General features: G+C 39.0%; 2 protein-coding genes across 8 annotated transcripts in view; one reads left to right on the forward strand and one right to left on the reverse strand.

Moving 5' to 3' along the window:
- The window catches only part of UTP18 (UTP18 small subunit processome component), a 41,865-nt gene extending 38,750 nt beyond the window's left edge, over positions 1-3,115 (reverse strand). The window contains exons 1-2 of the mRNA XM_078065171.1: positions 2,775-3,115; positions 1,045-1,157 (exon numbers count right to left, since the gene is read on the reverse strand). Coding sequence (XP_077921297.1) covers positions 1,045-1,157; positions 2,775-3,113 — 452 coding nt within the window. The 5' untranslated portion in view covers positions 3,114-3,115. The remainder of the gene's footprint in view (positions 1-1,044; positions 1,158-2,774) is intronic.
- A 248-nt stretch (positions 3,116-3,363) lies between these two features.
- Positions 3,364-22,977, forward strand: part of MBTD1 (mbt domain containing 1) — a 66,225-nt gene continuing 46,611 nt past the window's right edge. For 3 of the 7 annotated variants that reach the window (XR_013444789.1, XM_036108472.2, XM_036108475.2), the window contains exons 1-2: positions 3,636-3,869; positions 4,496-4,559. The gene's annotated coding sequence lies outside the window, so the exon portion shown is untranslated. Of the gene's footprint in view, positions 3,585-3,632; positions 3,870-4,495; positions 4,560-22,977 lie in introns of those variants that run through there. The other 4 variants (XM_036108476.2, XM_036108477.2, XM_036108473.2 and 1 more) reach the window with 3 other exon arrangements.

Raw genomic sequence — 22,977 nt, forward strand, 5'->3', positions numbered from 1 at the left:
CCTTTAAAAATCTGAGAACACATTTAATCAAATATAAGTCAAGATTTGTAAGGTACAGAATATCAAATACACATTAATTTTTTAAAAAAGATAAACACGTAATAGAGAATGCTCTGAAAGAATACCAATGAGTAATGACAAAAATCACACCAATTAAGTAGTTATTTCCCGCCCATTAAACTGACAAAGTCTGAAAAAAAGATAAAGCGTTGTTTATAAGAATGGAGTGAAATGGACACCTTTCAATTGGAAAGGTAAACTGGGAGAACCTCTTGGTCAGTCTGGCAGTTTTTATCAAGAATCTTACACATGCCTATGCCCTTTGATTAAGTAATTCTACCACAGAAAATTTTTCTTACAGAAATAATTAGAAAGGAAAAAAGGTTTATGCATAAAAATATTTGTCTCAATATCAACTTATCAAAGGGAAAAACAGGAAAACCTATCTGTCTAATGATACCTATACAAATTATAGTTAATTCATATAGTAAACTATAATACAACCATTTAAAAACGTTTATAAAGGTTTTTATTTTTAAGTGGAAATAAATGCTTGCAAGACAATACATTCTCATCTCTTACAAGTATAATATTGAGTGTGCTAGTCTTTTTTCTAGCCTTTTCTCAGTTTCAGACATTGTGCTAAGAGCTCCACATACATTATTTCACTTAATCTCAAGAGCCTTCTGATATTACTATTATTACCTCCATTCGAAAGAGAAAAGGGAGGTTACAAACTTGCCTTTGGTCACTTAGGAACTGGCCAAATTAAAAGGCAAACTCAAATGTGACACCGAACACTATGCTTTCTTTGCTATTCGATACTGCAACACAAGAGAAGGGGGCAGGAGAGAAGAATGCCAACATGTTAACAGCGGTTCTTCCTTGGTGGTGGGTTTATGAATGACCTTTTCTCTCTTCTGCTTTACAGTATTTTTTAAATCTTCACGTAATCACGTATTTGTAAAGACAACTTCTCTAAAACTTACAAAATAATTTTTTAAATATCCAGAGGATTTCTGGAAGAAAAATTAGGCAACCTACATTTCATCATCTTCATCTTCTTCATCCACCCAAACTGGCTTCTTTTGGAACAGAAAATTATCTTTTGCTTCATTCTCCACTTCCAAGTCACCTGAGTCTTCCTGTACTTGAACCTAGAGAAGACAAAATGCCCTCAAGCACTGAGTTTTTCAGCAGACGCACACACCTTCCAGTTAGAGGTCTTGTAGAATGCTTTGCAGGCCCTCTGATGGAACAAGGGAACAGAACACTACCACAGCAAGTGCTGGAGGCAGAACAGAAAATGCAGAGATGAGAGAATGGCACCACATGCTGGACAGGCAGGTAGGACAAACAGTCAAGGAGCGAAAGCTGACATGCTGAAAGGAGAGGACCAATTACAATGGGAACAACAAAAGTTGACACAGGAGGAAAGGAGTTGCAAAAATCCCAGAACTACAGAAATCATGGGGCCAGAGGCAGACTAACATCAAAAATCACGTGATTGAATACCATAACTAATGGGCATTTCACATTCTTAGACATACCTCTTCTCCATCGTTCATAACCATTCTTGACCCCCACCTTAAGAAAATTTACACTAGACTATCAGATCTAAATCTACACCACAGAATACTCCCAGAAGTTGAGCGTGAGCTTTCCCCAAAACCACTAATAGCCATATCCAAATATTTTCTTGCTCGTCTGTTAGGAGCCTCACACAGACTATTCCTTTTTCTTGAAATATTTTTTCTTGACTATGCAACTGTCCCAAAGGCCAGCAGTTTTCCATTAACAGTTCTCTATCTGCCAACGAGATTTCTGCAGCTTCCCTCATAAGCACCCAAAGGAAATACTGACAGTCAATTGACACTGGCCACTTGCGAGGTGGGCATTCATTTACCAAACGGAGTATTCTCGGTGAGGCTTTGCTTGGTCATGCTATGTAAAAGTTCACCGGCCTCTGCACACACTCATCTTCCTTTCCCTAAAATGCTTTCTTTTTTTTCCTCTTGAGCACACATCACTGACATATTTGCATTTTACTTTATCATCTTTTTCTGCCACTGGTACACATGCTCCAAAAGAGCAAGAGACTTTTGTCTGTTTTTGTCCATTGCTGTGTCTCCTCCATTGCCAGAACAATATCTGGAACTCCCTATCTTGGAAGAAAAATCAGGTACAGCATACAAGGAATGATTACAAATGTCCCCAAAAAGTTATTAAAAACGTGCAAAAAAGATAAAAAGGGATGATAAAAAGCATGCAGGGTTTTCACTGCCAGAAAAACATATGGCCCCCAACAGACTAACAATGATCTGGTGAACAAATACACGATCATTCTCAGAAGTTGGCCAATCACTTGGGAAGCTGTTAAAACCCACATTCTGATTCCATAACTCCTGAATCACGGCAAGGTACTGAGGCAGGGGATCGAACGGCCACGAGGAAAGAAACACTGGGTTTGGAGAGAGCACAGTGGGACTGAGCCGCTAAAAACGCTCACGACTGCAGTTCGCTACACGTACGTGTAAAAGCGCCTGCTGGATACCAGGCGCAGGGGCTCCCCCCCCCGGGGGGCGGAGAAAGGCGAGGTCTCCGCCCAGCGGAGACTTCCAGTCTGGCACCCGTCGGCGCCCGCGTTCTCCGGGCGCCCGCCGACCTGAGCGCTCCCGGCGCCGCAGGTCGCCCAGGCTCCGCCCCCGGAGGCTCACCGCCCACCGTGAGCCCCGCCCGAGCGCGCCCAGCCCGCGCGCCGCGGCCTCCCTCACCCGCGAGCCCTGAAGACGCCGCAGCAACGCGTCCTCGTTGTCCTCGACATCGCCGAACACCAGCTCTTCCAGGCACCGCTCCACCGCCGGCTTGTCCTCCTCCAGCGTCAGGCGGTTCCGCTGCCGGAGCCGTCTCTCCTCCTCCGCCGCGACTGCGATCGCAGCGGCCGCTGCGCTCGGCCGGGCCGGCGGTTTCCGCTGGGATGAAGGAGCAGCCTTTCGGGGCGGCCCGCCCGGCCCTGTTCCGGCTCTCCGGTCCGGCTTCGTTCGGCTCTTCCGGTCCAGCCTCACTCCGGTTCTCCGGTCCGGTTTCGTTCGGCTTCTACGTTCCGGCGGCATCGTTGGGTTGGAGAAGAAACGCAGGCGCTCACGTGGAACCTCGCTGCGCGTGCGCCGAGGCCGTTGGGTTTCCGCGGCCGCTGAGGCCCCGCGGGGTCGGAAGGAGCCTGCGCGGTCTGTTAGCACGTGACCAACACTCTCTCCCTACGTAGCGCCCACTCCCCTCACCAACCCCTCCCCGTAGGGGAGTTCCTCCGGGAGGACCAATCTTCCGGGTGGAGGGGGAAGCGGCGTGACTGGAGTGGAAAATTTTTTCCAACACAACTTCGCAGCTGCAACTGATTGAAAGGAGCACAAGAAAGCCAGAGTATAAGCTGGGATGACTGAATGAAACTTCCACTTTTCTTCCTGACTTTTTAACCACTCGACTTAACACGAGCCGCGGTTGCCTTTTCCACCCCCTCGTCTTGGTACGGCCCTTGGAGTACGGAGCCTGCAGAGGGTCCCACGCTGGAGGAGAGAGAGAGGAGGGTATGTAGGGAAGTGGGCCAATCGGGGCGCGGGTCACGGCGCAGGCGCGCTGGGGAGGGAGGGCTATGCTAATGTTGTTGATATCCTGGGGCCACCCGAGTTAAAGGGGGGAAATCCGGGGGCTGCCGCAGCCGCCACCGGTCTGGGCCCAGCGGGGGCCCCCCTGTAGTCGCTGTAGTCCCGGGGAGAGGCGCCTGCCCCCAGCTCGGGGAGGGGGCGCCGCGGGCCCGGGGAGCACGGACAACCCCTACCCATGAGGCCCTGATGGAAAACACAAAGGATCTGGTGAGAGCCGAGCGCGGCAGCCGCTTTGTGTGCCAGGTGGGGGGGACGCCTGCAGCTCCCCGACCCCAGGAACCCCTGCAGCTCTTTGACCCCGCTCCCAGGCCTGTTTCTCCATCCCACGCCCCCTCAACCTCCAGAGTCCCCCTCCCCCTACCGGCCGTTAAACGATTCGGGGGTTCCCCTCCCCCCACCCCCTCAGCCCCGGACTCGGCGGGGTTCTCTCTACTCCCTCCACTCTTTGGGAGAAAAATTTTAGAAGAAAGTTTTTCTCTGCGTCCCGCCCCCCCCCCTTCAGCTCTGGCTGGTGGAGGCGGGGGGGAGGGGGAGGCTGGATTTGAGACTTTTCCTTTTTTAGCCGTCCAGGGTGGGAGAGTGGAGTCCTCACTTGCCCCAGAGGGGCCTAGTTTGGGTGCTTTGCGGGGGAAGGTGCCTCTCCGCTCCGGGGCGAGTGCCGCGAGGCATTTCGCACGTGGAGGTGGAAATACTGAAAGGGGGCGGGGTGGGCACGTGTGGGAGTGGTGTTTGGGAAGCAGCCACCTGGGCCGCTTCTTTAAAAGGGTTCTAGGTCGGGGGGCTTTCGGGACCATTGCGTTCTCTTTTGTGAAATAAGAATCCTAACGTTTCAGAGTCGGAAGAGACGTTAGAGGTCACCCAAAGCAGCCGTCCCCTCTGCAGCCTCTCTGACAAGTGGTATGTAGTCTGGCGTCTGCTTGAACCCTTACCAACACTGAACGCTCTCTGCTGCCCAGGAAAGCCCGTTCCGTTCGAATTGTTGTTTGCATGCCCTTATTACACCCTTCAGTCTCATTCATGTCCTTGTTAAGTTGCTCCCTTTTTTACTTCTCAAATTTTCTCTCACATCCTCCTCACCCACCCACCGCTCATTGGCCTATATTTTGTGAGCCAGGAGAGAACAGCAGGGAAGGGGAGGAAGGAGGGTTTGAGAGAGAGTGAGGGCCAGCTGAAAACTTCGCTGGGTCATTTTCAAATGCGCTGGCTTCTATGTCTGAGAGTGGTTGATGTTTTTCTACAGGAAGCTTGGGAATTACAGTCTGGGATTTCATGGTCGTTTTCTCTCACTAGTGCATCTTTTCGTAGGTAGAAAATTCAGCAACACCTCTGTATTTCTCCTCTCTCAAAGCACATTTGCTTGTTGCCTAAATCACTTTCCCTAAAGCTGCCCGAATTGTCTTCTGGGGATAGTACTGAAGCTGTTAGAAGCATCTCCTGGTGCAGACGTGGTCAGAACTGTTCCCCCCGCCCCTTCCTTTTGACCTGTGTCTTCCTTTCACGCTGGGCTTCTCAAAGCCCCTCCTTCACAATATTTTCATTTCTTTTTTTATTATTACTTACTTTTGCAGTTCTCTTATTATGAGATTTGAAATTTTTGGAACACTTTTATATTTGCTTACAGTTTGCAGTAGTTTTCATATTCTTTACATTAGTATGTGCCATTTATCACTCCGTCGTTGAGATAGTTCCCTTTCTGCTGTTGTCAGTTAACGTTTTTCTGATGTTCTTCATTTGCTGAGCTGTGCTGCCTCCAAAAGTAGTTTTATTGGCATAAGAATCTTCAGGGCACTTGTTTTTCCTCTTCCTAATATAGTGAAGTGGAGTCAAGACATAACAGATAAGATGTAGAAGTCATGAATCTGGTCTAAAAGCCAGAGAATAAATTTCCTCTTAAACTACCAGTCCCCAGTTTAAAATACTGAAACACAGACATTTTTCTCTCTCCCGGTGTCATGACTTAGAGACTCTTGCTCTGCTCTACCATGCTTACTTAGACTATATTCTTTTTGTTTACCTCAACACCAATGAGTGTTTAGAAAGAAAATAGCTGGGTTTTTTTTTTTTTTTTTTTGCACCATCTCTTTCTCTGAATAACAAGTAGCTTCTATTTATATAGAACCCCATCTGAAGGCTTCTGGGTACCTTGCAAATTATGGCAAAAGTGTCTTGAATAAGTATTTGTTCATGAGTATCTTATGTTGGGCCATGTTTTTCAACAATCCAATTTTTAATTTTATAGTTTGACATCAATTTCACTAGAATTTAACATGGAAATGAATACTAGGTACTGAAAAAAACTGATAGAGCTGTGTAATTCTGTCTTTAAAGTTTTAATTACTGTGGAGTTCCAGGTTATTTTCCAGCTAACTTTAAACATGAACTGTCATGACTTAAGCTGATTGACTTTGGAGACATTTGCATTCTGAACATACTAGACAGGAACAACTGGTTTTATTTTTAAAGAAGACACTGTTGTATTTTTTGTGACTGGTTATATGTTGACCTGATTAGAGTCTAAACCTTGCTACATATTCAGATGCTTTTAGGCCCTCAAATTGTTTGAAAATATAACAGTAGTCAAAAAAAGGTAGAGCTGTAGGTTACAAGTGAAAACAGCATATTAATGTCATAAATACAAACCACTAGATTACTGAAAGCCAAGAGTGCTCAGTGGTTTGAGTGACCATATTCTAAAATTAGACAAGTCACTATTTTTTGGTTGCTCCTTATTTCTGCTTTCATTTTTAAAATGTTTGCTGAATAAGATGTAACCTTTTCACATTTAAATATTAAGGTAAGCGAGTTAAAATGTAACATTAGTTTCAGGGTTTCAAATCCAAGAGAAAGATGAAAACATCAGGTCAATAGAAGAGGAGGAATTAAAATAGTTAAACAAGATAAGATACGTCTCCTAACACCAGGGTATAAGTAACTGTCCAACACTACCTTTAGTTTTTTATAAAAATGACAGATTGGTTTAGATTTAATCATGATTTTTAATGACTTTTTTTTTTAAGAATTATACACACACACACACACAGATTTAGACTTTTTCTTCTTTCTTTGCTGGAACCCCCAAGAAAGGGTGGAAAGGAAATAATTCCTGTATGAAAAAGCCTGATTTGAGGTGGGATGAAATGATATAGTAAGAGAGGTATGGGCAGACTAAGTTAGTGTTTCAATTCTGCCACTGACTAGCTTCATAGCACTTGTCAGATGAAATTCTGGGCCTCAATTTTCTCATCCTCATAGTTGAAGGGCTGGTCTAGAATCAGCATTGACCAACAGAACTTTGTGCAGTGATAGGAATGTCTTATATGTGTGTTATCCAATATGGCAGCCACTAGCTACACCTGGCTGTTGGGCACTTAAAAGGTAGCTAGTGCAGTGGAAAGACCCGGTTTTTTCTTATGATTTAACCAGTGTAAATTTAGCCACAGGTCTGCCATGTTGGACATGCAGATGTAGAAGAGCATTTTTCCAAACTTACCTAATCATTAAAACCACCTTTTGGGGCTCTTGTAACCATATAAAACCTCTCTCCCAGTGATTATCATTCAAAAGGTCTGCAGTGGGGCCTAAGACTGTTTTTAATGCATGCCCGAAAAAGTTTTTATCAGATTGATCAGGGAAGTACTGCATTTGAATATTTCTAAACTCCCTTTTAGTTCTCACGTTAGTATTGATAACTTAAAATTTAACGTAGTGGAAATAAGCTCTGGACAAAGTTGGCAAACTGGCCAGGCTCTCACTCTCCCAGCCCCTGACCTGTGATCTTAAGTAAGTTGCTTAACTTCTTCAGGCGTCATCTTTCTCCCCTAACTGTGGGTCGAGCTTCAGCCCTACCTCACTCCCAGGGTTTCTGTAAACCAATCAGATGTGATGACCAGCATACAAGAAATTGTGAGCTGCTATAAAGTATTAAGATATCTTCTCAAAAACCCTTTTTCTTTTTCCTTTTTCACTATTGCCTATTACTACTACTATTTTGATGGAATAGGTCACATATAATAACTCAATTAATTTAGTAATTTATTCCCCCAACTATTTGGCCATAGTTTGTAGTGTATGTGGAGGACATGCATAGTAAATCTAACACTTTTTTGTATTTCTGTTGCTTAGCATAATTTGTCTATATTGCTCAATAAATATTGGATGATATCACCTATTGCTTTCCTTTTAGATCTCAAAACTTCAGTTAGCTGGTTGAAGATTATTTTACACACCAGAGAAATAACCCCCTATGTACACATATGTGTTTAATCCTATTTTTAATTGTTTCATTATTAATACCCCATGGTTATTATTGTTCAGTGATGATGTATCTTTTGCACAACCAGCTCCAAATATATTTTCAAAAGAAACACCAAGATAATATCATCATCTTAGGTCAGTGTTTTTAGGTTATACCAAATCTGTTTCACTTATTTTTTGTTGTATTAACATATTAATAAATGAGCTTATTTGATTGCTCAAACGACATTTGCACTGCAGTCCCAGCTTTAGTATGAATTCTGTTATTTGTGGTAGAGTAGATAGCTGATAATGATCTTAAAGTCCCTCTCAGCTACTGCTTTTCAGACTCAATTTTGATGCGGTCATCTTTTTTTTTAATTAGCTTTTCAGGTTCATACTTAAGGATTCATAGCTTTCTTCTGAAGAACTGAAAGCCCGTTCATGTGAATTATTTTATCATACATCCTTCCTATGTGGTACGTGATGTTTCCTTATTTAGAAGAGAGGGAAACTGAGACCCAAGTATTTGTTACATCCAAAGTCATAAGTGATAGAACCAGAACTTGAACCCAAACAGATAGAAATGTGTATTTCTTATATATCCAAGAAAAGCTTCCTTTTGCTCACAGTTGCTTTAAGCTGTAGAATACTGTTATGTAGAATATTGTACTCTCCTGTCATTCCCTGGGTACTTTTCAGTTTCTTTAAGGGGGTTACTTAGTATATTATTGTTTTCAGTTTCCTCTTGATTGTATCATTGACGTGAATTTATTCTTTCACATGATTTTGTGCAAAACAAAAACCCAGTAATCCCAAATCCTCACCATTTTATCTTCCTCTAATAATAAGCTGAGAAAGAATGAAGGCATTTCTGTTAAGGCCAGTGAATTCACAATGCCAGACTGCTTTTCGTCCTGATGGCAGAACGACGAAAACCAGCAAGAGCTTAAATAGCTCTCTAGCTTCTACTGAGTTCAGTCGTCACAGATCTCTTAATTCCTTTAGTTTTAACTTTGTGAGTTCACCCATACAACCTTCAAATTCAAGGATTTAAGAAACTTCATGACTATAAAACCTGGAAAATTATGTGGGCCACTGCACCCTATTGGTTTGGATAATTGAGAGTTGATTAACTTATGATGAGTTTATTCATATTGACATTATACTGTTATTACTTTGTTGTATATTTATTTGTGCTTGCATTTAGAATCTCAAATATTTTCAGTAAAATTTTTCCTAGAAAAGTTTTACCTTTCAAATCCTTTATAGATTTTATAGGGTGGAAGGTTCATCAGGCTGGTAATTACAGTAGGGAAATGAAATTTTACTGTGATTTGTGACTCTTCCTTACATTTTGTCACTATAAAAACCTTTTTGTTTTATTTTTGCACTACAGAAGTATTACACATTTGCTGTTTAAAAAAGGAAAATGAAAACCATAGAAAGTTAAAATCATCTCCCATTCCATTGTCAACCTGTTAATAGTTAAGTTATTTCTTCTAGGATCTTCCTAAATGCATATACGAACATAGATATATGAATCTGTGCATATACCAGCATACTTTTTTTTTTTTAAATAAAAAGTGAGCCATGCCATTCCTATTTTAGAATTTATTTTTTTCACTCAGTATCTTACCTATTACTAATCATTCCCCTACTGGTGGTTAGATTGCCTCCAGGTTCTATTACATTATTGCTTTAAGAAACATTTTTCCATATAGATTTTTGTGTCCTATGAGTATTTCTGAAGGACAGATTCCAAAAAGTGGAACTACATTGTCAAAAGGCATACTTTTTTTTTTTTTTTTAAGATTTCACAAATAATGTCAAATTGCATTCCAAAAAGATGGCCTAGGTTTTCCTTCCTATCAAGGATACATCAGGGCTGTTTCACACATATATTTGCCATGCCAAATATCATCAGTCTCTCCATTTTTATCAGCTTAATGAATTTTAAGAAGGTAATTTATGCTTTGAGGAAATTGACCTTATTTTTATAAGAATAATACATGTACTTGGTAGTACAATGTTAAACAATGGTAAAAGTGCCCCCCAAACAGGATCCTTTACAGCAGTCTCTTTCTCTTCCCCATACAGCTCTCCTGAAACAAGTGCTTATAATTCTTTTGGCTTTTTCATCTAGAGTCTATCTCCATAATTCTAAATATTAGGCATACATCACTCAGTGTGTGAATCCTACACTAAGTGTAGATAGATATTTTGATTTCCTCTATGGTCTATATATGTCCATACGAAATATGTCCAAATATTAGGTGAGGTTTCTACTCCTCAAGATTTTAAATAGTCACCTAACATGATCTTTCAGTTGTTGTTTTGTTTTTTTTTTAACGATTTTATTTATTTGACAGAGCACAAGCAGGGGGAGCGGCCGGGAGAGGGAGAAGCAGACTCCCTGCTGAGCAGGGAGCCTGACGTGGGACTCGATCCCAGGACCCTGGGATCATGACCTGAGCTGAAGGCAGACACTTAACTGACTGAGCCACCCAGGCACCTCTGATTTTTCAGTTTTGTGATTGAAGAGCAAAGTGTTCAAAAAGCACATTATTTGAAATAGTTTTATTTGACCCTTATTACTTCTGCTTACAGAAGTTAGCTGACAGAACAATAATTAAGAAAGGGGGAAAAAGAGGTTAAAATTTAACATAGGTCTAAGATTATTTTCTTGATTCATATTGCTAGTGTTTATTTTAGCTGTATGACCTTGGGCAAGTTGCTTAGCCTATTTGAGCCTCTGCTTCCTCATCTGTAAAATGGGAGTAATAATAGTCGTGAGGATTTAACTGCATTACTACACATTAAGTGCTTAGAATGTGCCTAGCACATACTGAGCATCCTGTAAATATTAGTTGTATTATCATAAGAGACCTTTTACAAATCACTAGCAAAAATAGTCCAGTAAGACATTATTATGAAATTTATGAATAAACTCTCAGGGCAGAATGTGTTTCTGAACCAAATTAGATGAAAATGAAGAAGAATGACTCTGGAAAACTGTTAAATGATACAAAAAGTGAATCTAATAATGGTAGATAAAGTGTTTCGAAAAATGGCAAAACCAATATTTCTAAGATAGTAGTACTTCAGTATGTATGTGTAGACTTCCAGTTTTGGAAAACAGTGTCAGCAGCCTGATCCAATTTCCCCACCTACCTTTCTCTAAACCTATAAAGCCAACAGAGAGCACATATCCATCACACATCACCCATGCCTTCAGCATTATTAGGAACATTACCACAACCTTCAAATTACCTCTAAGTAGAGAAATAAATCCGATTCCAGCAGCTCCTTCTGCCCAATCCTGTGGATGTGAAGAGAGAGAGAAGGCTAAACAGGTTCACTGATAAGAGTTTAGGGCCATGGGAGACTTAGATGAAGCACAGAATATCCCTTCCAGAAAGAGAATCACCACTAAGTTCCAAAGTACTGAACATAGGTTTGAAACTTGGTAGTTTGCAGCTTTGGCCACAGAGAAGAGCTTGAAAGTAAGCAGTGCCAGAATTGGTAACTTAAGTTAGAAGCAGTGCTTCATAGGGAAGGGGTGGAGACATGGCAGTGAGGAGAAAGAAGGAGGAGGAGAAATTAATACTCTTCCAAAAAAGAAAGAGAAAGTAAACTTAGGAGTGTTCTTGAACCAGGAACTCTTGACCAGGAAATGAATAGAAATAGGAAAGAATGGACTACATGTAGACAGAACTACTATAGGAAAAAATGTGAATCAGAACATTCAACTGGTGAAAATCTTCCCTTCCCCCACCCAAAAAACATAAGGTGGAAGAAAATTGACACAACACTCAAAATGAAATAAAACGTCCTCAAACCAGTGTTTGGGGATATGAAGAAAAAGCCTTGAATCAGAAATATAAAACTAAGAGTGGAATAAAATCAGAGTAGATTAAACTCAGAAAAGAGAAGAAAAACATACCAGAAATGAAGAGTAAGTTACAAGGTTCCCACCAAACAGTCGATTCAAATGCAAATATAATAAAAGAATTCAAGAGAAGCAGGAAAACAGTCAAGAGAATGAAAATGAGATTTTTTTTTAATTGACACTTTAAATGGAAGATGGGTCCAAAAAGTCTAATGTGTAGTTGGTGCCTCTCAAGAAGGAAAAAGGATAAAGCCATAATATCCAAGACAACTTCCTGGAAATAAAGATCTAAATGTTCACATCAGAAGTTCATACCAGAAGGTAAACTGCAGGATACATTCTAGTAAAGCTGTAGGACTTTTAAGATACAGAAAAATTCTCCAGGCTTACAGGGCCAGAGAAGTAGACTGATAGCACATTTCTCAAAAGCAACATACAAAGCAAGACAATAGTGGAGCAGCATAAGGAAAGAAAATGCTAACCAAAGATTTTTATATCCAGTCAATTATCTCTCAAGGGTTAAGGCAGTAGAAAAAGATTTAAACATGCCAAGAATTCAGGGACTGCTGTACTCACTAGCCCTTCCTGAGGAAACTGTTGAAGGATAAGCTTCATTTAAAAGAGATGTATGGGAAATTTTCTGCCAAAAAGATTGACAGTGATTTCATGTATCTATTTGAGCTAAGGTTAAAATCAAGAGTAGGGACATAGGTAGAATAGTACATAAATGGTACAGGTTCTGACAAAGTAGAAAAAGGGCAGCTAAAAAATGTGGGAGGGGAAAGGAAAAGAAAACTTAGATTAAGACTAATGATTATAGGTTAACTATCACAAGGGACTCAAACGATATACCATGAGAAACAAAGAAAAGATTAGCTAAGAAAAATGATACGTGGAAATAAAAAAGATTCAAAGGTAAGCATTAGAAAAAAAATACAAACCTTCGAAAACACTGAAATGTTTAAAAGGCCAAAGAAAACCATCATGGAAAATCATGATACACACAGTAATTATAACAAAATAATATGACAGAATTGAAATCAAACCTGCCGGTCACATCAGTGAGGATTCTCTCACCAATAAAAAGATTTTCAGATTGGCTCAAAAATCAAAAGCCAATAAACTTATTATATGTCGTAGTTCAATAAAAATAAAAGAAGGAACAAAATCAAAATCCAACTTTACAACATAAGAGTCCCTTAAAACAGTTAAAAAGATGGACAGAGATCAACCAAGCAAATAGAAATAATATGAAAGCAGGATTGGCAATGCTGATACCAAAGTAGAAGTCAAACCAAAAAGCATTAAACAACAAAGGAGGACAGTTTGTAATACTAAAACCCACAACTCACAAAGGTATTAACAGTTATAAATACATGTGCATCAAATGACAGCAATAATCTTTACAAAACAAAAACTGTAAGAAATGCCAGTAATCACTAAAAATTGGACATGGACACACTCGGCACAAGATAGGTGCAGTAGACAGAAAGTAGGAATATAAAAGATCTAAACATAATAAGGCATCTTTAGGTATATCTATCATAGCATCCTAAAAACAATATACTCTCTCAAACACAAAATATTCACAAAAATTGTTCATAGTTAAGAAAACATCAGGTCCCATACAAGAAAACAAAAAGCGAAAGGGCATTTCCACCTTGAAATTTAGAAGCCTCTTATTATATGTTAGCCTTGTACAAGAATGTTCATAACGACTTTCTTCAAAGTAGTCAAATCTGGATGGAGAATGGATAAACAGATATATTGTTGAAGTGCAATATTAGCGGGCACCTGGGTGGCTCAGTCAGTTAAGCGTCTGCCTTTGGCTCAGGTCATGATCTCAGGGTCCTGGGGTCGAGTCCTGCATCGGGCTCCTTGCTCAGCAGGGAGCCTCCTTCTCCCTCTGCCTGCCACTCCCCCTGCTTGTGTGTGCACACATGTGCTCTCTCTCTGACAAATAAAATCTTTAAAAAAAAAAAAAATGCAATATTAGCAGTAAAAAGCAATGAACCATTCATACGTATAGTAGTATGGATAAATCTCAAAAATACTATGCTGAGTGAGCTAAATTAGATGTCAAATTGTCCATAGCGTTTTATTCCGTTTAAATAAATACATGCAAAATACATGCAAAATTAACCCCTAGTACTAGAACTTCTGGGGGAGGAGGAGGATTGAATGGGAAAGGACATGAGGGTGCTTTCTGGAATGACAGATAATTTCTGCATCTTGATAAACATTCAAAATTATGCCTCAATTAAAAAAACTCTTGGGTAAAGGGGGAATGTAAACAAATTACAGAGTTCCTAAAAAATTATGATAATGAAAATACTACATATAAGAATCTGTGGAATACATTGAAGGCAATGAGCAGAGGAAAATTCAGTCCTAAATATTTATTTGTTAAAGAATAAAATTCAAGTAAATTTTTAAAATCTTACTGACTTTATTCAGTCATCGGTAAATTGGGTAGCATCCAATCTAGCAGATAGAAAGGCGCTCCGTCCGAATTGCTTTACAAAGCAAGAGATTTTTATAGACCAAAGTGGGTGGGAACAAGGAAGTTACACTGGGCATTTGCTGGTTGGTTAAAGCTGGGTTGCTTTTGTTACTGGAGCAAAGGGAAGTCTTAGATCTGGGTCAGGCAGTGTATGCTGTGCGGGCACTCACTGATGATTTACCTAGGCCTGCCTTTTCAGGGAGAGGGGAATATAGAAACTTCGATCCTAAATCTTGGTTTGCTGAGGTGGCTTAGCCTGAGCAACTCCATCTTGGACCTAATCTGGTTACTTTATCACAGTTAAAAAAAAAAAAGAATGAAAATAATTCCCAAATCAGAAATGAAAAAAGAACAACAAAGTAAGCCAAAGGGGGAAAAAAAAAACACCCACAAAAAATTAAAGATGAAAGTAGAAATTAATGAGTTAACAGAAAAACTATACACCAAATTGATGATTCAATCCTGGACCTTTAGGGGAAATTCACAAAATAGATAAGCCACTGGCTAGTTTAATCAAGGAGGAAAAGAAAAAGCACAAAATACACAAAATAGATGACAAGGGGAAAAGAACTTGATACAGAAGAAATTGAGAAAATCTTATGCAACCATTTTACACACTTCTATGCAAATAAATTTGAAAACCTAGATGAAGTGGATTCTTAGGAAAATACAGTTTAAGAAAACCTCATTAGAGATTTTTAAAAAACGGGTGCTAGGGTAGCTCAGCCAGTTAAGTGTCCCAAGTCTTGATCTCGGCTCAGGTCTTGATCTCAGAGTTGTGAGTTCAGGTCCCACTTTGGGCTCCACACCCAGCTTAAAAAAAGGGGGGGAGTGGGTACCTAGATGGCTCAGTCAGTTAAGTGTCGGACTTTTAATTTTCCGCTCATATCATGATCTCAGGGTCAAGAGATCAAGCCCCATGTCAGGCTCCATGCTGGCATGGATCCTGCCTAAGATTCTCTCTCTCCCTCTGCCGCACCTCCCACCCTCTGCTCTCCCTCTCAAAAAATAAAAATAAATAAAAATTTTTAAAAACTTTTTTAACTTAATAGAAGAAACAAATTTATCAAGGAGCTATCCCACAAAACACCAAACCTATGTGATTTCACAAGGGAATTCTACAAAACCTTTAGAGCCCATACATTCCCAACACTACATAAATTACTTCAGAACATAGAAAATGCAGAAGAACTTTCCAATTTTTTTTACAAACTTTCTAATTTTACAAAGCAAGAGTAATACCAATTTCTAAACCTGTTAAAGGTGCAAAGAATGAAAATTACAGATATTTATGAATATCACTGCAAAATCCTAAATATTGTGCAATCTTTAACACTGCATTAAGAAAATACATCATGATGAAGTGAGATTTATAGTAGGAATACAAAGATGATTCAGTATTTGGAACTCTTTTGATACAGTTCACCATATTAATGGGTCTAAGGAGAAAAATCATATTCTCTTTATAGATGCTGAAAAAGTCTGTGGCAGAATTCAGCACCTATTCCTAACTTTAAAGTTTTAAGAAAACAGGAATTGATAGATCCTTAACATGATTTTCATAAATACAGATAAGCATACATGCATACATACGCCTAAATCCTAAGGCCAGCATCTTAAGATAGACAGTAAAATCATAAACAAAATAAAGATGTGCATTGTCTCTGGTATATAACATTGTACTGCAAATAAGTACAGAAAGGAAAGAGAAAACAATTGTAGGCATAGTAATGGGAAAAGAAAAAAAGTTTGTTTGCAGATGACATGATAGTTCATCTGGAAAGCCCCAGAAAATCAATGACAAAACTATTTCAAAGTAATTTAGCAAGACTGAGGGATATAAAATAAATCTTCATGTATTCAGTAACCAATTATACAATATAACAAGAAGGAAAATTGCATTTACAAAGCAACAAAAAGTAAGATATTTAAATTTCTAAGAATTTGGTTTTAACAAAAATCTACATAAAGCAAACTATAAAACGTTTCTTAAAGACACAAGGTATAACTAAACAATTGAAAAACATCCCTTGTTTTTGGTTAAGAACTCTCAACCTTGTGATGTCACTTTCTTCCTGAGTTAATAAATTTAATGAGATCCTAATAATACCAACAGTTTTTGGTATAGAGCTATACTAGTTAATACTGGAATTCATTTGGAAAAATAAACATGTAAGAATATCAAAACATTGAGGGGGGGAAGATCTTTGAGTGGAGTATAGCCCTACCAAATATCAGAATATATTAGGGAGGCTTTATAATTTGAAAAGCAAGATATTGGCACATGAATAGACCAATAAAATACTATAAAGTCCAGATATGGACACAGCTACATACAGAAACCTAATGCTTTATTAAAGTGGTATTTCAAATCACTAAAACAAAAGGGACATTTTAATAACAGGTGTTGGCACCATTAGATAGCCACTTAGGAAAAGATATTAGGTCATTTCTTCACACCATGCGTAAGAATAAACTCCAAATGGATCAGAGGTCTAAATATTAAAAAAATGCACAAATAACAAAATAGTGGTGAACTTTCCTATACAGTGGTCATAAGGAAAAGTTTTGAGTCAAAATCAAGTTTAAAAAAATACTGATAAATTTTACTGCAGTTAAAAAATTTTTAATTTCATGACAACTTTATAAGCAAAAGCAAAATTTGCCATATTTTACAAAGGGTAAATTCCTAAATACACAGAACTTTGAAAAAAACATCTAAGAGACTAAAAACCCTAAAGAAAAAAGGGCAAAAGAACACACATCGCATAGACATACAAAAGAAGATACAAAAATGGCTCTGTGTAAAACAATACTGAGCACATCTTGGTTTTTAATACCAGTCCTCACTGAAAAGAATGAGAGCTCCTTGGGGAAATAGTTGAACAGTGTAGGTACAAAATGATCCTGGAATATCTTGATATGCTAGAAAGTAAGTCAATACTTAATAAATATTGATGGGAGCATGTCAGAGGGATTCAGGAGCCAGTTTGAGGGAATCCAGGTAGCTGAATATGGGATAATTTGAGCCCCAAAATAATTGAGGACAGTAATGGATTATAAACCATTGGGGTAAAAAAGAGGCGAGAATTCATGCTGATGATAAAGGTAGATAGGTAAATATATAAGGAGGATGATGGAAGAATTTTGTGCTGACTGGTAAAAGAGTACTAGAATCACCAAGTCATTTTGTAGCCATCATAATGTTTGGTTTGGCAGGAGTTACTGGATGCTAACTTTAGGGATGGGGTGGAGCGAGATTTCAATGAAAAACAGTATTTGCATGTTTTAAAATATGTCTGTAAGATTGCTTATTAGTTGCAAGGAGAAATACGGTAAGTGTACAGTGGAAAACGCCTTGAAAGAATGATTAAAATTAACATCAGCAGAGAGGGCCAGATAGGCATCTTACGCCTCTGGATGTAATGTTCTGAGAACGTTATCTCACTTATGTAGTACTATGGGGATATATAACTTGATCCAATGAGGACACATGAGGAGCCTCAAATGAGAAACATATTAAAAAGGTGGGGAGAGAACCTGCATTATTCAGAAGTAATCTTCCAGATTAAAGGAAACTAAGGAGACAAATATGACATGGGATCCTGGACTGAACGAAAGAATGCTGTATAAAGGACATTATTGGGTCCGTTGGACTATGGATGGTAAATTGGGGGAAAGTATCACATTAATGTTAAATTTCCTGAAACTGTTAACTATGCGGTAGTTACGAGAGAAAAATTTTATTTTTAGAAAATGCATACTGAATTTGGGGTGGACAAAAAGATATGTATGCAACTTACTCTCAAATGGTTTAGCAAAATACCTATATATTTGGAGAGAATAAAACAAATGAGGCAAAATGTTAATAATTGGCAGATCTGAGTGGAGTACACAGGATTTCATTGTACTGTTTTCCAGCTTTCCTAGAAGTTTGAAGTTCTTTCCAAGTAGAAAGTTTAAAAAAAACGACTACGCTAACATACCATTTTTCATCCGTTATATTGGCAAAAATACTCTCACTGTTGCTCGTGCAAATGCAAAATGGTAAAATTTCTGTGGAGGGAAATTTGGTAGTACCTAACTAAATTACATACACATTCACTCTTCAACCCACGGAATATACTCTGAGAGTATACCTCAGGCAGTTTTAAATGTATAGGTATACACGCATGCATAATAAGTTTGTTCATTGAAGCAATATTTGTAATTGCAAAACATTGAAAACTGCTAACTGTCCAAAGGAGATTAATTGAGTAAACACACACAGTGGAGTACTGTACAGCTGAAAAAAGAATGAAGATGTCTATGCACTGAAATGGAATGATTTCCAGGATATATATTTTTTTAAGATTTTTTATTTTTTTATTTATTCATGAGAGACAGAGAGAGAGGCAGAGAGAGAAACAGGAAGGGGCAGGGAGCCCGATGCGGGACTCGATCCCAGGACCCTGGGATCATGACCTGAGCCAAAGGCAGACGCTTAACCATCTGAGCCACTGAGGCGCCCTTCCAGGATATATTTCTGAATTAATAAAAGCAAAAGACAGAGAAATTTAGTGTGTGGCCTTTTCTGTAAGAAAGAAGAATAAGAAAATAAATATACCTATTTACCTTTTCAAAATAGACACACGCAAGAGGGATGAACCAGGTTACCCGCCTGCAAAGGTGGATGGTGAGGCAGGGGCAGGAAACAACATTTTTCCAAGTTGTAACTTTTTATATAGTTCTTTATGTTTGGAAGCAGGGCAGTTTTTTAGATAGGCCCCAGAAATGGAATTAACTCAGTAAGGATGGCAGGGAAGACTAAAAACCAAACTCAGCTTGTTTCAAATCAATAATATAACCACATTGAAGGAGAAATAAATAATCCAAGTAACTCTTAAACTCAATACTCTGACCTTCAGTTTAGGGAGATGGGACTACAAAGAAATTCTGGACTCCTCTAAGTTTGGTTTTTGTAGCAGTATGGTTGTAATGCTTCTGCAACTATTTAAATGTATAGAAGGATTGGGCAAATGAGTATGTGTAATTTGTGTGGAAGCCATGGTTTTCACTGTGGAAGAAGAAAGCTCCAAATACAGATGTGGGAAGATAAGGAAAAACCCTAAAGGATGGATTGGAATTGGAGTTAAAAGTGTGAACTCATGATTTTCTAAGATACATGTGTGTATACATATGACATGTCACATGCATGTATGGAATGCCACATCTTTATTTCTAATAGCCCCCACTAAAAGAAACTAGGGCTCTTAGGAAGAAATGGTTGATTCTAGGGTTGGGACAGGAAAATGAGTATAAGATAAGCCTGGAGTATCTTGGTATGCCAGAAAGTAAGGAATTGCTCAGACAGTAGTAAGAGGCTTCTCACAGTGACACGAGTCAGCTTGATGGGGCTCCCACTGGCTAAATCTGGAACAGTTGGAGTTCCCAGATAACTAAGGACTCTAATGAATTTATAAGCCACTGAAAAGTAGGAGGAATCCATGGGTGGATACCCATAATACGAGAAAAAAGAGGGATCTTCCCTACAGAAGAATGCCAAATGAGAATATGGAAGAAACTCTGGGGCTGGAAAATCCTAGTTTCAGATTGAGCAAGATCCTCATTGGATGCCAAATCTAGAGTGAAATTTTGATGAACAGAATATTTGCATGGTCTTTAAGTATCTCTCCGTAGATTGCTTATTAGAAGAGGGAAAATAGTAAGACTACAACGGAGAACCAGACCACACCTAGACCAGGCCTTCAAACTTCTCATCACCGATAAGAGGCAGGTGGAAATCACATAATATGAATTTGCTACCCTGAGAGACAGCATCAGTAGTATTTCAACTGGAGATACACAACATGAGAGAAAACCTCACATAAACCCAAAAGGAGGAAATCTATGCGGAAGAATTCCAAATTATTTGTGTGGATGCACAGCTGTCAAGGAGAGGGAGCATAACTCCCCACTTCGTAAGCGTGGACTTCACAAAGTCACTTCCGAAAAGTACAGTATGGAGAGGGGCTAGGAGTGATTTTGTTATAGAGAAAAACCTGAAAAATACTGCTTCAGGTAGAGGTGATCAAGGTCAATCCCAACAGTGGTAAGTTACGTTAGTACTGTGTTTCCTTGTATGATTTGATACAAAGGGTACTTCGCAGTACCGCTGACCTTTTTTCCAAAAACAGCCCCAGTCTGGTCCTGAGGGAATTAAGAGAAAAATCCCAGTAGAGGATCATTCAACAAAATACCTGACCCAGGTACTCCTCAAAGGTGTCAAGGTCATCAAAAACCAGGAAAACCTGGGAAATTGTCACAGCCAAGAGGAGCTTTAGGGGACACGACAACTAAATGTAATGTGGGACCTTGGAATGGAAATACGTTAAGTAAAAATGAAGGAAATGCAAAAACAGTTTGCATTTTCTAAAGTTTTATATAAATGGAGTCATACAGCATGTGCTCTTGTCTGGTTTTTTAAACTCAGTGTAATTATTTTGAGACTTACCCATGTTGTGTGTATCAACTCATTCCTTTTTATTGCTGAGCCTCAATATGGAATCACTGTGGATATGGCATAATTTGTTCATTCACCTGTTAATATTTGGGTTGTTTCCATTTTTGAGCTAGTACAACCATTCATGTATGTGTGTGTACACACACACACACACATCTTTGTGTGGATGTGTCTTTTCATTTTAGGTAAATAGGAATGGAATGGGTTGATACGTGGTGTATATTTAACATTTTAACAAACTGTCTTTTTTACAAAATGCTTTTACCTTCCCATCTGCAGTGTTTGAGAGTTCCATTTGCTACATAGACTGTAGAGGGTTGGTGTTTTTGGGGTTTTTTTTGTTTTTTTAATTTGGGGCAATCTAATAGATGTATGAGTGTCTCATGGTTTTAATTTGCATTTTCCTAATGACCAGTGCTGTTGAGCATCTTTTCATGTCCTTATTTGCCATCCATATATCTCTGAATTGTTTGTTGAGATATTGTGCCTGTTTTTTAATTGGACTGTTCCAGTTATTGAGTTTTGGTATGTCCTAGATACCAATCCTTTATCAGATACGTGATTTGCAAATATTGTTCTCCAGTCTGTGTCTAGTCTTACTCTCTTAATAGTACCTTCCAAGGACCAGTTTTTAATTTTGATAAAGTCCAACTTAGTATTTTTCATTTATGGATCATATTTCTGATGTCCTACATCCAAAAATTTTATGCCTACAAGGTCATGAAGATTTTCTCCTATTTTTTTTTTTAGAAGTTTTATAGTTTGAGTTCTTATGTTTAGGTCTGTGATCCATTTTGAGTTAATTTTTGTAGATGAGGTGAAGTATAGATCAGAATTGGGTTTTCTTTTGGTTGTTTTTTTTTTTAATTTGGTAATCTATTTGATCCAGCACCTTTTGTTGAAAAGACTATCTTTTTTTCCACTGAATTAACCTTCTTTCTTTTTTTTCTTTTTTCTTTATAATTTTTTTATTTGGATGTAGTTGACACATTGTTACATTGGTTTCAGGTGTACAACATTGAGATTATGTTGCCTCTTCTGTTTTTAAATTTCAAGATCTTGTTCCCTGATGGTATCCTATTCTTATGTCTCTGAAGAGTTAATTTCATTTTTCTCTTAAAAGATTTTTTTTTTAATTTATTTATGAGAGAGAGAGCACATGAGCAGGGGAGAGGGGCAGAGGGCAAAGCCGACTACCCATGGAGCAGGGAGCCCGATGGAGGGTCAATCCCAGGACCCCAGGATCATGACCTGAGCCAAAGGCAGACATTCAACCAACTGAGCCACCCAGGTGCCCCATTAATTTCGTTTTTGAAGGTTTTTTTGTTTGTTTTTTCTCCCTACATTGCTTCTCTTTCCTTACAGATTTTTTTTCCTGAAGATTTGTTTTGGTCTTTCACATTCTCAGAAGCCTTTCTTTTTTGTTGTTTTAAGATTTTATTTATTCATTTGAGAGAGTGAGTGAGAGAGAGAGCCCACGAGAGAGCCCAACCAACTGAGCCACCCAGGCGCCCCTCAGAGGCCTTTTTTAAATAATTGGTGATCCTTACCTATCTGTCACTAAGCCACTGATTGGACTGAATGAGCCTGAGGTTGGACTTTCTGATGAGTGAGATTCACTGTGTGATTGGTCCCTTTTTAAATCTTCTCCCTAGTGTTTTGCACTGGTACTATGATCTGTTGAAATGTGGCTTTCTGGGGCGCCTGGGTGGCTCAGTCGTTAAGCGTCTGCCTTCAGCTCAGGTCATGATCCCGGGGTCCTGGGATCGAGCCCCGTGCCGGGCTCCCTGCTTGGCGGGAAGCCTGCTTCTCCCTCTCCCACTCCCCCAGCTTGTGTTCCCTCTCTCGCTGTGTCTCTCTCTGTCAAAAAATAAATAAAATCTTAAAAAAAAAACAAACTGTGGTTTTCTTTTTCTTGTGTTTAATATATGTGGTAGTTTTGTCTGAATTTGTTTTCAGTGTTTTTGTAGAATTCTTATCCAGTCTCTCATTCAGCATTTCCATATTCTCTCCTTTGAGAATTCATATTAGACATTTATTAGATCTTTACATGTTGTATTCTCTTAACCTTTTTTCTATGTCTCTGTTTTTCTTTGCTGTGTTTTGGGTATTTTCTTAATGTTTATCTTCCATTTCCCCATTTCTTTTTTAGCCATGTCTGATCTGCAATTCAGCCCATCCATTG

Source organism: Halichoerus grypus, chromosome 2, assembly GCF_964656455.1.
Source record: "Halichoerus grypus chromosome 2, mHalGry1.hap1.1, whole genome shotgun sequence".
Lineage (NCBI taxonomy): Eukaryota > Metazoa > Chordata > Mammalia > Carnivora > Phocidae > Halichoerus > Halichoerus grypus.